This window comes from Anabrus simplex, chromosome 1, assembly GCF_040414725.1.
Source record: "Anabrus simplex isolate iqAnaSimp1 chromosome 1, ASM4041472v1, whole genome shotgun sequence".
In the NCBI taxonomy this organism is placed as follows: domain Eukaryota; kingdom Metazoa; phylum Arthropoda; class Insecta; order Orthoptera; family Tettigoniidae; genus Anabrus; species Anabrus simplex.
In genome coordinates, this window is record NC_090265.1 from 1444726463 (window position 1) to 1444743104 (window position 16642).

General features: G+C 38.2%; 2 protein-coding genes across 3 annotated transcripts; both read right to left on the bottom strand.

The window, feature by feature from the left end:
• Positions 1–3564: 3564 nt before the first annotated feature.
• Positions 3565–4480, bottom strand: Mettl5 (Methyltransferase like 5). Its single transcript, XM_067153085.2, has one exon. It carries the CDS (start codon positions 4478–4480, stop codon positions 3842–3844), a length of 639 nt encoding a protein of 212 aa, XP_067009186.2. The 3' UTR covers positions 3565–3841.
• A 10-nt stretch (positions 4481–4490) lies between these two features.
• LOC136879272 (SOSS complex subunit C homolog) lies at positions 4491–16146 on the bottom strand. 2 transcript variants are annotated; one of them, XM_067153103.2, is made up of 3 exons: positions 15870–16146; positions 12270–12394; positions 4491–4646 (listed from the first exon to the last, which is right to left on the bottom strand). In XM_067153103.2, the coding sequence occupies exons 1-3, from the start codon at positions 15889–15891 to the stop codon at positions 4491–4493; spliced, it is 303 nt and encodes a 100-aa protein (XP_067009204.1). In that variant the 5' UTR covers positions 15892–16146. The 2 variants fall into 2 exon arrangements, with proteins under 2 accessions (XP_067009204.1, XP_067009198.1); XM_067153097.2 differs by having other exon boundaries at positions 15726–16133.
• Positions 16147–16642: the final 496 nt, after the last annotated feature.

Below are 16642 nucleotides of genomic sequence, written 5' to 3' on the forward strand. Positions count from 1 at the left end.
CTGAACAAAACCTTTCGTGCAGCAATTGTCAATGGACAATTGTAAATAAATGAAAAAAAAAAAATTCATTGGGGCAAAAGTGTGAAGTCGCGGCATAAGGCACTGCACCACCACGCCGGTTGAACTTACTACACACTAATAGGCATGTAAAGCACATCAGAAACTTTGACCGCCATTTTCTTGGAAACGGTCGAGTGTCTAGGGATAAGCCGAAAAAAGTGCTCACTTATTTCGACCCTTCTTTCACTGAGCAAAGTTTCTTCTAACTAAAAAAAATTTGAGTTGCAGAAGTTTGACTGTATCATGTTCTAAATTGCGATCAGCCCATACAGCAAAGTTTCTTTGCCAGACTCATTACACAATGGGTGGTGTGAATAAAAATGAGTCTAAGCGAGTGAGTGTGTGCTCGCTGAGTGCCCGAGTGTCTTCCTGCCGATAAGCTTTGACTCCGCATTTGAGGTGAATAAAAATATTGAGCAGAAGCACAGCATACACTCGAGTGTCTGGAGCATCCACTCAGTGTCACTGATCAAGGTCGTGCACGTGCAATGTACATAACACCTTAGACTGTGATAACACTTCGATGACTTCCGGGTAGTTCAAGGCTTAACATGGCAGACGACAGTGTGGAATTCCAGTCCGCTTTTATCTCCATTTTATAGGAACATACAATTATGTTTTCAAAGTCACAGTTACCAGGTAAGAAGCACAAGAAAACAAGTGCAATAAATGCAGTTCAGAGTGAACTACTCGCTAAATTTACTTAAACATTTCCATCCAACAACTGTCCGATTGGCTGAATGGTCAGCACTGAGACCTTCGGTTCAGAGGGTCCCGGCTGGGTCGAGGATTGCCTCTGATTAATTCTTCTGGTCCAGAGAGTGGGTGTTTGTGTTTGTCCCAACACTTTCCTCTTCATATTCGCACAACACACTATACTACCAACCATCACAGAAACATGCAATAGTGATTAACTGATTTACATGCCTCCATCTAGGGTTGGCGTCAGGAAGAGCATCCGGCCGTAAAAAAGGGCCAAATCCACATGTGCGACACAATTCACACACAGGACCCCACAGAGGTGGGAAAAGTGGTAGAAAGGGAAGAAGAATCTCCGTCCAACAACTGTTGGTAAAAGATTACTAAACATGAAAACAAGACTGAAATATAAAGTAGAATTAAAGCGTATGGGAAACAAATGCATATCGTTAAAATAATGGGAGAAGTGGCTGATGAATCTGATGCAGGGGGAGAATAACCCTACCATCGGTCGTCTGAAAGGTATGAAATCATAGCCTGAATATTACGACATTAATAAATTGAGGAAAATGGTTGGCCTATAACGTAAATAACAAACATTAATTATGAAAATAATATATTGTCAATTGAATGAAATTTTTAAAGGAGCCAGATCTGCAGGACCGGATGAGTTGGCCATGCGGTTAAGGGCGCACAGCTGTGAGCTTGCATCCGAGAGATAGTGGGTTCGATCCCCACTGTCAGCAGCCTTGAAGATGGTTTTCCATGGTTTCCCATTTTCACAGTACGCAAATGCTGGGGTTGTACCTTAATTAAGGCCACGGCCGCTCCCTTCCTACTCCTACGCCATTCCTATTCCATCGTTGCCATAAGACCTATCTGTGCCGGCGTGACGTAAGCCAAGTTGTAAGACCTGCAGAAGTTGTCATCCCTTCGACTGCATGCAGAGGCGTCAAAATTCTGCAAACATCGGAGTTTGTCCAAATTTCGGAGTCATAGACAGAGTCAGGCCGCGATACATCTACACTGGTTGAATTCTTCCTTTCCATTGCAAGTGGCCTGTACATTGATGCTATGGATGCCTTTTCTGCAAATGTAGTCATTTTCATGAACATGTGGCTTCTTAATTTGTACATGAGTACAGTCTACAGTCCAGACAGCATAAGGGAAGCTCAAACGTTCTTGCTACTTAGCCCGTGCTTCCTGCATCCAAGCAACATTTGTTGGAATTTTATCTAATAATCTGCTTTCATTTCTGTTCATGTCAAAACCTGCGAAACTGTTTTTGACTGTTCTCCGAGATGTCTTCACCAACTCTACACTGAAACCCACGGTCACCAACATAATGCAAGAAGACTTACATTTTTTCATTTGTCAGTGCACCCCCTCTTGTTTCTTGGGATTGCCCAAGGAAATGCTCCACTAACAATTCAGCTCTGCCTGCTGTCATTTCTTGATGGATACAGTACTTTTGCATCCATCTCTTGGCACAGGCCAGAGTAAAGTGTAGCTTCCACCGAAGTCCCAGTCAACAACCATGGCTGTGACAATATGGAAGTTGCTGGGGTATGGGTAGTGCTGAGTAATGACATTCAGAACATGACTAGTGCATCTGAGTGTTATGAAAGGTGCTGCTCATAGGGTCAGTTGTGCTGCAATAGTACTTTCTGACCCAGTGAGGAAAGCAATGGCAAACTACTTCACTACTCATCTTGCCTAGTATGCCTCATTTTGGTGCTGCCATTGGTTTTTGGGGTTTCCTTATAACCGTATAACCTTTGGTGGTGCTATTTGAGGATCCAACCAGCCTCTGGGCTGATGATCTAACAGACAGACAGACAACCATTCAACATGCTCCTTGAAAATCCACAGCCTGTTTCCAGTCATTTGACCAGGTCAGGAATGGCATGAATGAAGCAGTGACCATAGGAATCATGCTGGCTGCCAAAGCCTGTCGCACTCCTCTGGGGCAATGATAAATGACTGACAGATGAAATATAATGATGTTGGAGAGTGCTGCTCGAATGAAAGATGACAGGAAGAACTGGAGTACCCGGAGAAAAACCTGTCCCGCCTCCGCTTTGTCCGGCACAAATCCCACATGGAGTGGCCGAGATTTAAACCACGGAACCCAAAGGTAAAAGGCCGATGCGCTGCCGCCTGAGCCACGGAGGCTCTTCAGCATGCTCCTTACTGGACCTTTATAATACTCTGTAATCCAGTTGAGATGATTCTCTGCAAAGTTTATATAATTTTTTTTTCTTATTAACCACCACCATTACCTCTGTCATGCTATTGAACTTGACGCTATCATTTGGAGTCACCTACTGAATTAGCTCAAGGAAACGTGAGCAGGCGCTTACTGGAAAGAGTGCCTGCTTTATCTTTATTCACCAGAAATCTGGAGCGCCCACTCTGCTACTTGAGCGACTGGAGTGTGTGCTCACGGTCACAGGTTTGCTGTGAGTGATTGCTTCCGACAGGCGGATTTTATTCACCTCATTGCGAATGCCTGCTCTAAATTCATGAGTAAAGAGTGTGTGCTCAATTTTATTCACACCACCCAATGACTATGCTATTTTCTATAAGTCAAATTTTCCAATTCGCCAATCTCAGTTCTGGCGACTGACCACCATTTTGAAACATATCATGCATACAAAACCCATGCAGAATGAATTAAGAACAAAAAAGAGGATTAGATAGTAAAATAAAACCTGCATTATAAATTACCAGTTTTCACCAACATCAAACAACTCTGTCTTATCTTAGCTTTACAATTTACTGTCAATAAAGAACACCAAGATGTCTTTTTTATTACGTTCATAATTTTATGCACGATGAAATGAATAATATAACAGCACTGGTCTTCATAAATGAGACTACACTAGAGCATGTCAGTTTGTAATCTCTCAATAATGACTGAAGAATAATAATGAACTTACACTAAAGAATACTCTAGCAATAATTACCCTACTTCAGCAAAATATCAACCTAATTATAAAAATGATACTCAGAAATGTTTATCAAATAATCATGACTATAAGAAACAATTTTTTAACAATATAGCATTTTATCAACACTTTCACATAGGTAAAGTAAATCTCACCAGATCAACTTCAACATCTACAGATTGCTTCTTGTGGAATTTGTATGTGGCTGCCAAGTCAAAGCGTAACTGAGCAATAACTCTGGCCTTGACACCCCAATCACATGCCTTCAATAAAATATGTTCTCGGGTAGATGACTTGTGAAGCGAATAAACAACTGTATTAGCTAGTCTTAATGCAACACGAAGAAACTCCATATCTGCTCCAGAATTGTGCTTAGTTCCAAATGGAGGGTTCATTATTACAGTATCAAATTTATTGTCCCATTGTTCTGGTATATTAGTAATTACATTACACTGCACACCTTCAACATTAGAAATCTCAAATTCTTCAACATTTTTACTGAATATCGACAATGCGTCAGAATCAATATCAACACCAACACACAATCCTGCACCCAGCATTGCTGCTCCAATAGACAGCGTACCACATCCACATCCTAGGTCAGCAATGAGCTTGCCTTCAATATCACCAAAAGAGGCCTGTATAGTGTGTAGCATTCGAGATGCAATGTGAGGTGAGGTTGCATACTGTTCTAATTCCACTTTTGGTTTCTCAAATACCTCAACTTCTTGAAGGTATTCTTCTAGTACCTTCAGCTTGATACACGCCATATTTTGTGTACTATTTACTCTCATACCGTGGAAGAACGGGTAAAATCAAATTGCCAAATGACGAATCTTGAGGCACAAAGTAGCCAAAAGACTGGCTGTTGGCATGCTGCAGAGCTGCTCTCTGTGATGATGATATTACGTAGCCTTCAGGAATCATGGCTGCAGCCTGTAAAGCAAAACATTATCTTCAATATTCACAGGAATTTCCTTAGAGTAAAAAATAAGCATTGACACACAGTAGTCCTGAAACAGCAAGATACAAAGGAATTTGACCTTCTCTTTACCTCATTTCTAACAAAGGAACTGGTTGGGTTGGAACGTGCAGATTTCAATGAAACTTGGGTGAATTATGAATTAATATATACTGTATTAAATTTAATGGTAATAATTATTTTGCTGTAAAATCAACAGCAGCCGAAACACCTCAACTTCTTGAAGGTATTCTAGTACCTTTAGCTTGATACATGCCATGTTAGCTGATTTTTTATTTTTAAAAATAACAACTGTTAGGTTCTTCAGGCTGCCAAAACAAATTTTTGAGTAATAACCTGCAAGAAAACATACAGTAACAGTATTATACCTGAAAAAGAAACAACTTAATTAAAATAGAATGAAATGTTTCTTTCTTAAAAGAAAGATTCTATCAAATCACATTTCAATATTCAAAAAAGTATAAACATTTATGTTTATTTTTGTTTAAATACTTACGAACTTGAAAATCTGGAAGCAGAATACTGAACTTAGACTAAAGAATACTCTAGCAATAATATTATCTTACTTCAACAAAGTATATCAACCTAATTATAAAAATGCCACTCAGAAATGTTTATCAAATAATCATAACCATAACAAACACAATTTTTAACAATATAGGAACAAGTTCCCGATTTTCAAATCCACAAGTATTTAAACAGAAATAAACATAAATGTTTACACTTTTCTAAACAGAAATAAACATGTTTATACATCTATATATATAAAAGCAAGTCGGTCTGGAGCAATGTATATATAAATATTTAAAAATGAAAAAAGACGTGAATTAATGAGGCACTTCCAGAAATCTCAGAAATTTGAAACTTGGTACGGGAGAAGCTGATGACCCCAGGATCCCTAGAAAAATCGAAAATTCTCAAAATTCCCTGAAGGGGGCACGCTGGGGGGGCTTCAAATTTTGGGCTCAGCATAAGAACGCAGTCGTATAATTTATCCAAAACGACAACCTATAGGTTTCGTTGGCTTAATAATTTTTGGGAATTTCCTATTTTTTATCCCCCGTCCCCCCAAATCAAGATGGCGGCACATTCTGCCAGATGAGGTAGTAAATTGAAATTTGGTGAAATTATAGCTTTTGGTCCCTAACCGACGGAAAAATTCCAAAATGTTTAAATTTTTCACTTTTTACCCCCAAAGATATCGAAATATGGAGGCAAATTTAATGACTGTGCAGACATTCCTTTTGAGCACAATCTCACTTCAATTCGGAGTGATCTACAACCTTGGTCCTATAACATTTTGTCGTATCTCTCTCCCTTATACGTTAGATTTGGCCTATTTCTGGATGGTTCATAAATTTGATGATTTTTACAAGTATATTTCATGGTTTGACACACTTATATGAATGATAGGATCATCAAGTTGGGTTCGTACATTGGCACGATCAAGTGCCATATGTGGACCAAATATCATGATTCTAGCTTATACATAAGTAGGCAAAAAGTAATGTAAAACGTTACAAATGTACCCAAATTTCACCCTATCCAAATTTGAACTCAATTTACCCACTAAATGGGGGAGATACGAGGAAATAGTTTAGAAACAAACATGTAGAGTGATAAATGAGGCGCCTGATGGCGCAAACCGTTTGTTAATATCATGCACCGTTTAGGAGTTATGAATCTCGAAGTGGAAGTCTGCACTTTTCAATGTGCTCATGCTTATCTGTCATCTATATATATAAAAGCAAGTCGGTCTGGAGCGATGTATATATAAATATTTAAAATGAAAAAAGACGTGAATTAATGAGGCACTTCCAGAAATCTCAGAAATTTGAAACTTGGTACGGGAGAAGCTGATGACCCCAGGATCCCTAAGAAAAATAAAAAATTCTCAATATTTCCTCAAGGGGGCACGCTGGGGGGCCTCAAATTTTGGGCTCAGCATAAGAACGCAGTCGTATAATTTATCCAAAACGACAACCTATAGGTTTCGTGGGCTTAAAAATTTTCGGGAATTTCCTATTTTTTATCCCCCATCCCCCAAATCAAGATGGTGGCACAACCTGCCAGACGAGGTAGAAAATTGAAATTTGGTGAAATTATAGCTTTTGGTCCCTAACCGACGGAAAAGTTCCAAAATGTTCAAATTTTTCACTTTTTACTTCCAAAGATATCGAAATATGGAGGTAAATTTGAGCAATGTGTTGGGTAAATGGGAAGTCGTATCACAAAACGGATGGCACAATCTCGCTTCAATTCGGAGTGATCTACATCTTTGGTCCTATGACATTTTGTCGTATCTCTCTCCCTTATACGTTAGATTTGGCCGTGTTTCTGGATTGTTCATAAATTTGGTGATTTTTACAAGTATATTTCATGGTTTGACACACTTATATGAATGATAGGATCATCAAATTGGGTTCGCACATTGGCACGATCAAGTGCCATATGTGGACCAAATTTCATGATTCTAGCTTATACATAAGTAGGCAAAAAGTAATGTAAAACGTTACAAATGTACCCAAATTTCACCCTTTCCAAATTTTGAACTCAATTTACCCACTAAATAGGAGAGATACGAGGAAATGGTTTAGAAACAAACATGTAGAGTGATAAATGAGGCGTCTGATGGCGCAAACCGTTTGTTAATATCATGCACCGTTTAGGAGTTATGAATCTCGAAGTGGAAGTCTTCACTTTTCAACGTGCTCATGCTTATCCGTCATTTATATATATAAAAGCAAGTCGGACTGGTGCGATGTATATATAAATATTAATAAATCATAGGACCACCTACAATCCTTTTTTCGATTTGATGTGCCGTTTAGTAGCAGTTATTCTGTAAATGAAGGTAAACATCCATATACTTCCGTATGACGACTATATTCATTCATTGACGTCGATTTGTAGCGATCTAGAAAGGGTTTGTCTGCCATTGTTATTAAATACTATGCAAATCGACAGTGACTGTCAGAAGGAGGGTGTTTGCTATTGTATACACTCCTCCCCACATCGACTTTGACAGGCAGTAAGAATTGGGTCGTCCTCCATCTCGTGTGCAATATTTTAATGCATATTTTGCTTCTCGATTCGACTAGCAGAAGACAAGGGAGCGTGAATTTTTTTTCAAGACTCTTTTACCCGATCCTGTTTGTCAGTAGGCAAGGGTGTCTTCCATTATAAGCAATTTTACCCATCTAAAATGTGACTGACGTTAGGCATAGTGGCCTGCTATTATAATGGAAACTCACCAACTCGGTTTGACTGGCAGTAAGGTGACTGGCATTAGAAAATGCGTCTGCCATTATAATGATAAGAACGCAACTCACTTTTGACTGGCAGTAAGGAAGGTCCTTGCAAATATATTAAAAGTTCCTCAACTGTAATCTATCTGAAAGTAGGAAATGGGATCTGCCATTGTAATGAAACCTCCCCAAATCGATTTTGGTCGCGCACTAGGCAATGGGGCCAGGCGTTAAATGAATATTACCAACTTCTTTGTGAATTGCAGTAGACAAGTGGACTTGCCATTATCATCGCAATTCCGCAAATCACACTTTCATTGGAAACAACGTCTGTGGATTTCACAATGCTGTTTCTCGGATAAAGCCAAGACACACCCAATTTTAAAATCTTATTCACTTCATGTGCAGTAATTTACTTCGATATCCGTATACAATGTAGAGTACCGTAGCGAAGCACGGGTACATTTGCTAGTTTCTAAATATTTGAGTGTGATTTATAGAATCTGATGTCCTTTTAAGAACGAAAAATGTCATTCTATTTTAATTAAGTTATTTCTTTTTCAAGTGTAATACCATTAGCATGTGTTTTCTTGCAGGTAGTTTATAAATTTATTACTCAAAATTAGTTTTGGCAGACTGAAGAACCCAACAGTTATAAAATAACTGAGTCAAAACTGAAAAGAAATGGCTTCAAATATTTTTATAAAAATGTTAGCTGATGACGATTTGCAAAGGCCTTGTTATGCGCTTCAGAAGTATACAGAGTTCTATTACATAAAATGAGATTTTGATATCATGAATGAAATTTAATGACCTACATACCTATTTTACCAGCATGTAAAGTATAAGAATATCCAGTATATAAATAGTTGGGTTTTAATCCCTTCAGTACAATTTATAACGAAGCTGAAATATTATATACTTTGAAATACTGGTCATCTGTATATAGATATGCCTGCTATTAACATGTTATCTGCCATGAAGATCAAATCATACCGGCAGGATACGGTAGGTATTTATGAATACCAATGCCGGTCCGACCAGGCCAACAACATGAAATGGAACTCTTATACCAACTGCACGCATTCTAGTGTGGAAAAAATGAACCCTGGTATCTCAAGAGACTCCTTGATAAGCTAATAACGTAACACTGTCACCCAATTCAATTCGGTCACCTACGCAGCATAGAACATTTACAAAATTATGCAATATGTGATGTCACTTATCGGCCCAATTGGGTCAGTATATAATTTTATGTGATAATGGCCAAGGTAAATTTGAACAAATTATTTGACATTACAATGTATTTCAGTAGAAAACTATACAAGAATCATTTGTGTGTATTTAAAGATGAAAAATAATTAAACAGAAAATAAAAATCTCATACATAGTTTAGTATTCTTCTGGTGATAATGAAGTCTTTTTGTGTTTACATCAAACTCGTAATGTGTTTCTAAAGCGGAAAGCAATGTGATAAAATTCAAGGAAACTTCTTTAACAAATAAGTTTACATAAGTAGGGCCTATCAGGACACTGTTCATAAAATGCTTTCACCTTCTTCATTCAGATTTTTTGCTTTTGCACAACTGTCTGCTTTGACATTTCTCTTATAGCAAACTCCGACAGGTTCTTCTTTTATTCTTCCCTTTTCCAGGAAAGATGTTGGCTTCATACAGGTAATGATGTCCTGTCAGGTTGACAGCTGTAATGACTTCTTCCTGTAGCCTCATGAAGTCACGAGGATAGTTTTCCCTGAAAGCAGTTATGGATATTGCAAGACTTTCACCTTGACTGCCCCTGTGTAGTTTCTGTAAGTAAGCAAAGAATTATATAATAGTTGTTCCTAGAAGTAGTTCAAAAATTTTATGGTTACATCATATTGTTTTTTTGACAGCAGTGTTGAAGGAGGACATCTGGTCTGAAACATCAATTTCTATTTTTTCTTTGTTCTATTCTATTACAACACAGGGCTTGAAAACTATACCATTTTTTCTGTTTCATTTCCCTGTGTCAACAAATTCAAGGGGATACTTAGTATGTATCATGTTCACTTCTCTCTTGTCAACCCATTTGGTAACCACAATACCACTTGCATTCTTGCCACAAGTCATTTCCCCTCTTTCTAATTTTGCACCAGGCAGATTTCTTGGTAAAACTCTTCGGTTCTTCCTCACAGTGCCACCAAGGTGAGTAATTCATTTGCTAGTTAGGTGTGGAAGTTGTATGTATACACTACATGCCCTAGATCTAAAAAATGATTCATCAGTTCCATTAGGACAGATTTTGCCATAGACTTGCCTGTATTCATCGCAGTACCTTTCCTCATATACACTTTCACTTTTGGTGTGTATCCACTGTTATCACAAATTTTTAAAATCTTTAGCTTATGCCATACTGATGTGACTTGTCAGGACTGAACTGTTTGACAGATTTCCACAAAAATCGTGCTTTCATCTATAACCAAATTTTCTGCACAATATTTTGATGTGAAAGAGAGTCATTAAGCTTTGAACTGATGGGTGATATTTTTGCAAGATGAAATACCAAAACTGAAGCAATAACTGAAACAGATTCCTACTCATTACTTTGCTGATTACAGAGTTTAATAAAGAATTTTCTTTGACTAACAATCACTTGATTCTAGGGAATGATGCTAATCCCTTCCTGGTGAGAATGCCGAGGAAATTTTCCATTTCTTTGCTGTTTGTTGGATGTTACTGTGTTGTAGTCTAGACCCATTAATGACTCACAGCATGTTGGTTTCTCCGATCCTCCATGAGCTGAATGATTTCATCAGTTACAAACTGTTCGTAGTAATCAGGTGGTTTTGATCTATGTGGGAAATTAAAACTGAAATTAGAATTACCAGTAAAAGGAAAATGTTTTTTTATTTTTTTATCTTGATACAAGTGCCATTCCACCCCTTCACATCCCTCACTTATATGATACAGATCACATATAAGATGTTCACCTGCGTTCAATGTGGTATCTTCAAATGACTAATTGCTTCAGGAACTGCCATATTCAATGTGTGATGAAGGGTCCAGATCAAAGGCTATAACATCCAATTCATCACATTCCATTTCACCAATCTGTCTGTTTTCCTCAAACTCACTGTTAAATTGGGTCTTTAGGGGGATTAAACCAAAGTTCCTTACGAAAATTAATAGCTTATTCTTCGAAAAACAATAATGGTTAAGTTCACTCGATAAGGGACGGTCCATTGTTTGAAGGATGCCACTTGCATCTAAGTAAATCACTCATTTTTATAGACACTAACACTCAGTAGACTTTGATGTAGTGAAAGTAAGCAAAAAAATGTGGCTTGAAGTTCTTGCACCAAATCTCCTGCGGAATGGCTAAATGGTTAACGTGCTGGCCTTTAGTCACCGGAGTCACAGATTCGATTCCCGATGGAATCGGAAATTTTAATCATAACTGGTTAATTCCGCTGGCAGAGGGGCTGGTGTATGTGCCATCTTCATCATAATTTCATACTCATCATGATGTGCAGGACGCCTATGAGTGTCAATTCAAAAGTCCTGCACCTGGCAAGTCGAACTTGTCCTCGGACATTCCTGGCACTAAAAGCCATACACCATTTAATTTTTCCTACGAAAGACTAAACAATGGCCAATGCCCGATCAGGTCAGAGGTTATATTTTAAGTACTTGTAATAACCAAATGTAAATGTGCTGACCCAATTGGCACGTTAGTTGTGAGCGCCTGAATATTAACATTTTTGCCTTATTTATGATTCATTACCAGCACATACACATAATAAAATAGGAAATAAGGAGATACCATATTTAATTCAAAATGGCACACAAATGGAGGGGGTCACCTAATGTAGCGTAGCAGCTACGTTAATGTTTTATAAGCACAAGAGAGGAAACTGCTGGATTCCTCATTTTAGCATATGCAATAATGTCACACATGCAGAGATCTGAAGTTTTACTTGATCATAATGCCAAGTTTTATTGCAACTGATATCTTTGATACATCTTGTTCCTTTTAGAAACAGCAGCAAGCAGTTACTACTTTTTAAGTACGTAAATATTATTTTACAGCAGAATGACTATTACCATGAAGTTTATGGTGCCTTAATTGATCATCCTACCATGTTTCATTGCAATTGGACTGGCCCAACATAAAGAGGTCTCTTACAAGAGCAATTTCAAGTCTTCACAAACATCTACCAATGGTTATGCAGTTGTGGAAGTGAACTACTCTTATGAGTGATATTTTCTTCATAATAATATAACAAAGGCATTGTGAATGGAAGGAAAGAAATCAATTATACTAAGGAAAGAAATCAATTATACTAACACCAGATCCAGGGCCAAGAACTGGAGTGGTTATATTTGGAGTACTAAGAGTAGTTTGAACACCTTGTTTCAAAAGCAGTTGTTTTTTCAATTGAAGTTCTTCCAATATTTTACGATTTGCCAGTTCTGAAAAGAAAAATATCATCAGTAGGCTACATAGACTACATTCATATTCTGAATATTCTTGAATACATGCTCATAAATCTTAACATTCCTATTATTACAATAATTATCATTACTGATATACTAAAGAACAGATGAAAAAACTGATGGGCTGTATATTATCTGCACACTTTTTAGCGATAGATTTACACCCTAGTGCTGAATCGGTCGACTTTGGTTATTTTTGAGATTCATATTGGCAACCTTTGAAACACAAACTAAGAATTGCTTATCATAGCTGTGCGACATCTGGCGTACAATAAGTACTCGTACTGTTGTTGTTTACACAGCAAAGCCAAACTATAGAATTCATGCTAGGAACACGTTTCGTATCGGGAAATGTTATATAGTATTATATGTTGTGTGTGTGACACAGTTGTTGACGTAAGATAATAAAGGTTTAGAAAATTCATATCGATCGATCACATTATCGATTTAATTCAGATTTCATTTCCATTCAGTTGGCAGTGCTACCAGAACCGGCAGTGCTCCCTTCTTACTCCTCAACCAAGTACAAAAATCTATCAATAAAAAGTGTGCGTACAGTAGTTATCAGAGGGTCCACAAGTGCAGGAGGACATGTACTTGGAATGTCAGATTCCTTTCCTATAGGCGAACATGTTGGAGACCACAAAGGTTTGGCACTCTCTCTCTTCTCCTTTTCATCATCATAATGGATAACAACACTAAAAAGTTCCAGTAACAGATACTTTGGTCTCTTCTGTATGCCGATGATGTACTGCTGGCTGCAAGTTCACGAGAAGAACTACAAGACTTAACACAACATGGAAGAACCTCTTTGATAACTAGACTGAGATTAAACTTAGACAAAACAGAGTACATGGCTAATGTATGCAATGACAAAGCAATGATCAACATTGATGGAAGAGAGTTGAAGAAAACTGAATCCTTCATGAATTTGGGTCACGGACAACATGTACCCATGATCTGCTGCAAGAGATTCAAGGGAGGGCAAATGCAGCACGGATGAAGTGGAGAGGGTATGCTGAGTGACAGAAGGACGCCAAAAAAAAAAAAAAAGCTCTGTTGTCCATCCAGCCACAATGTACAGTCCCTATCAAAATAATGACATAAGTGCACTTACACATATTTTTCTCTAACAGTTACATTTATTTATGCCTAGCGTGTTAATTTGGTGACATCCTTTTTATTAAGGCAACCTTGACCATGAAACTGACAGCTGATGCTTGTTCGCCCGACATGATGTGGTGTTTTATTCTATTTTGTCAAGTCCTCGCAGAGAGCCAAGGGTATCACGTGACATGCTGGGCTAATTCAAGGTTAGACACAGGGAGGAGCGAGCTAGGTCTCGAACTATCTAGACCGCATGGGGGAACGAACCAATGATGTGAAAAGCTGTGCTGCAAGAGATCCAATCTAAGACGAATTGTGTGACACATCTTCACAGGAATGTTTATATAAGTGATGAGAATTAGACCTCCTTTTCCCTATTACTTGTGATCGAGATGAGTCAAGTCTGGTTTCTATAGTTCGACAATAGAACTGTTGGAGCTTAACTTGCAAATAAATTCATGCAAATTATGTAAACCTTAGTGTCTATCCGCAAGAAAGGTGGTGGTGGTGGTGGTGACTGATGTTTGAAGGGAAAAAGCAATGGTCTTGAGAGGGGTGATTGTTGTTTAGAGGGAGCAAAATGTGACTCTCACTCCCAAACAATAGCAATTCAAACTTTTATAACAATCATACCTAGCAGAAAGAGGGACAGTTTCCACTCCTGAGGAGGGTTAGATTAAAGAAAACTGAGCAAGTGGCTGTGCGATATGGGTCACATAGCTATCAGCTTGCATTCGGGAGATAGTGGGTTTGAACCTCACTGTTGGCAACCCTGAAGATAGTTTCCATTTTTTCCCTTAGTTAAGGCATATCTGTGTCGGTGCAGCTTAAAGCAGATGGTAAAGAAAAAACTAAAGAAAGGCCAGGATCATTGATAGATGAGAAAACAAAAAACTCCCTAAGCCTTGTAAATCTGATACCATACGTGTAAGAAGGGAACAAGAGTTCCAAGGAAAATCGTATAGCAAAAAACGAAAGGGAGGAGCCAGACATACGGAATTACATGCAATTCAGGCTCGGCTGGAAACTTGTCCTCACCGGTCCATGTCTCAAGCTGTGGGTCACTGAGGAAGGACACAGCTCAGAATGGGGCCCAAGGTCATACCTAAACACTCAGAGACATGTTCTAGGCCATTCAGCAATTGAATGCGCTTCACAAACTAAGTGCAACAATCAACATTTCTGTTTAACTCCTTTGTGATGGATGATGAGTTCTACACATATCTATCATTCTTAGCCCCTGCCTTAGGCCTATAGAGATAATGTGTCCCACAAAAAAGCAGTTGACTTTGTGACTTGTGTAGCCATTACTTGCCCTCTACAGATACTACATAAACAAAACTCACAAGGTCGAAAAGAAGAGCCAGATTTTCATTTGATGTAGGCCCGTGTATCAACCCGATCTATTGATTATCTATGGATTTATCACATATTGTAATTCAGTGATTTACAACATGGTATGTTCTAGAAAACAAGCAACAACTGACACAGAAATACAGCATATTCTGTTGGACTGTATAGGGAGTAAAAGTGACTGTAGTGATAGTGAATGTGTGGAAGAAGACACTAGTTCCAACAACATTAATTCAGAACAAGAAAGTTTTGTCTATAAATGCACTCATGTTTCAGGAAATATTATATCCTATATACATTGTTATATCTGTATACAGCTTAATGTGTAGTAGTGATTACGTATTTTTTTTTTCAACATGTGAAGTTTTAGGTATTTATATGCAATGATACAGAAATGCATGGTGAAAGCTGAAACTCCATTAAAATTCCAACAGCTAATATCAAATGAACTTTTATACTCCAATTGTACAGTAATTTCATTCAAGTGCCTTAAGTAATAGCTACAAATACGTGCCATCGAATACGACTTCAAAAGCTTGGGGAAATGCATTAAAAATGAACGAAAAGGTTATAACAATAATTGCACGTAGATTTTCACGCAAGAAGTTTTTATTTTTACTAAACTCAAGTTGGTCGGCGTAAGGGTGTATAATGATATAAAAAATAACATTCTAGTCCTAGTTGGAAGTTAAATGACAATCAGCTGATCAGTATCAGACTCTGATAATGCAAGGCAGAAGTACCCGCCTCGGCCGGTCTAAGAACACAATCCCTTGGACAACCTTCCGCTTATTATATTCCGTAAGAAATAAATTGTCCATCAGTTCATATTACCAATAAAGATTACCTTGTCGAGCATTCGGTGGTTGAAAGGCCATCGATATAAATTAAGCAATTGGTCTCGCAAAAAGTTTTCTCCTTATTTTAGGCGTGCAGAATTCTCATCAAGCGCGGAAAGGAAAATCTTCCACATGTTACTCCAATTTAGTACCTCCTAAAAATGTGGTTACCATTCAAGCATGACAGTGCAAAGGCAAACAACCATACAACCGCACAACAATAATTATAGTACTTTAACCACACTTTAATGAGTTTGTTCTGTTCTGTTCGTGAAGTTGATTTGGGCTCGTTATTTCACCCAGACACAATACTGTATTATATTTGTACTAGTTCTACACGCGCGCACAATTCCAATAAAGTAGTACACCAATGCAGTTTACAATGTTTTCGGAGTACGAAGTACAGTACTTGAAGAGATTGAGGGAAGTAGACCATGCAGCGGACTCACAAAATGTGTTCAAAGCATTTGAAGTAGTTCAGGAAAAGACGTATCACCTAGACAACGGAGAGTGAGGAAATATGTATACAAGATTAGGAGATATAGGAAAAGCACAGGGACACAAGGTATACTAATCTTCACGCTAGAGTGGCCGTCTCAGCGACTTCTACAAAACATACACACCGGGCCAACATATAAGGGATAAGCAGGAGAGGGCAGTGGAACGACGGAGGGGTGGATATATGTGAGAGTGTAGGACTTTGGACAGATGGAAATAAATATCTGAGCAACGTATATGGGGGATGTAGAGAGCGCAAAGTGTCAGTGAAATCCAAGGACCATGTAAGAGAAAGGTGAAATCGCAAACAAAAGATGAAGTGGGGCGACAGTGTGTTGATTTGAACATCAATGAAAATGTACACGCGATCGGTGGAGGGGGAGATGAGAATAAACGGTAGCTATGTGTCTTGGTTGAAGAGGAGGCG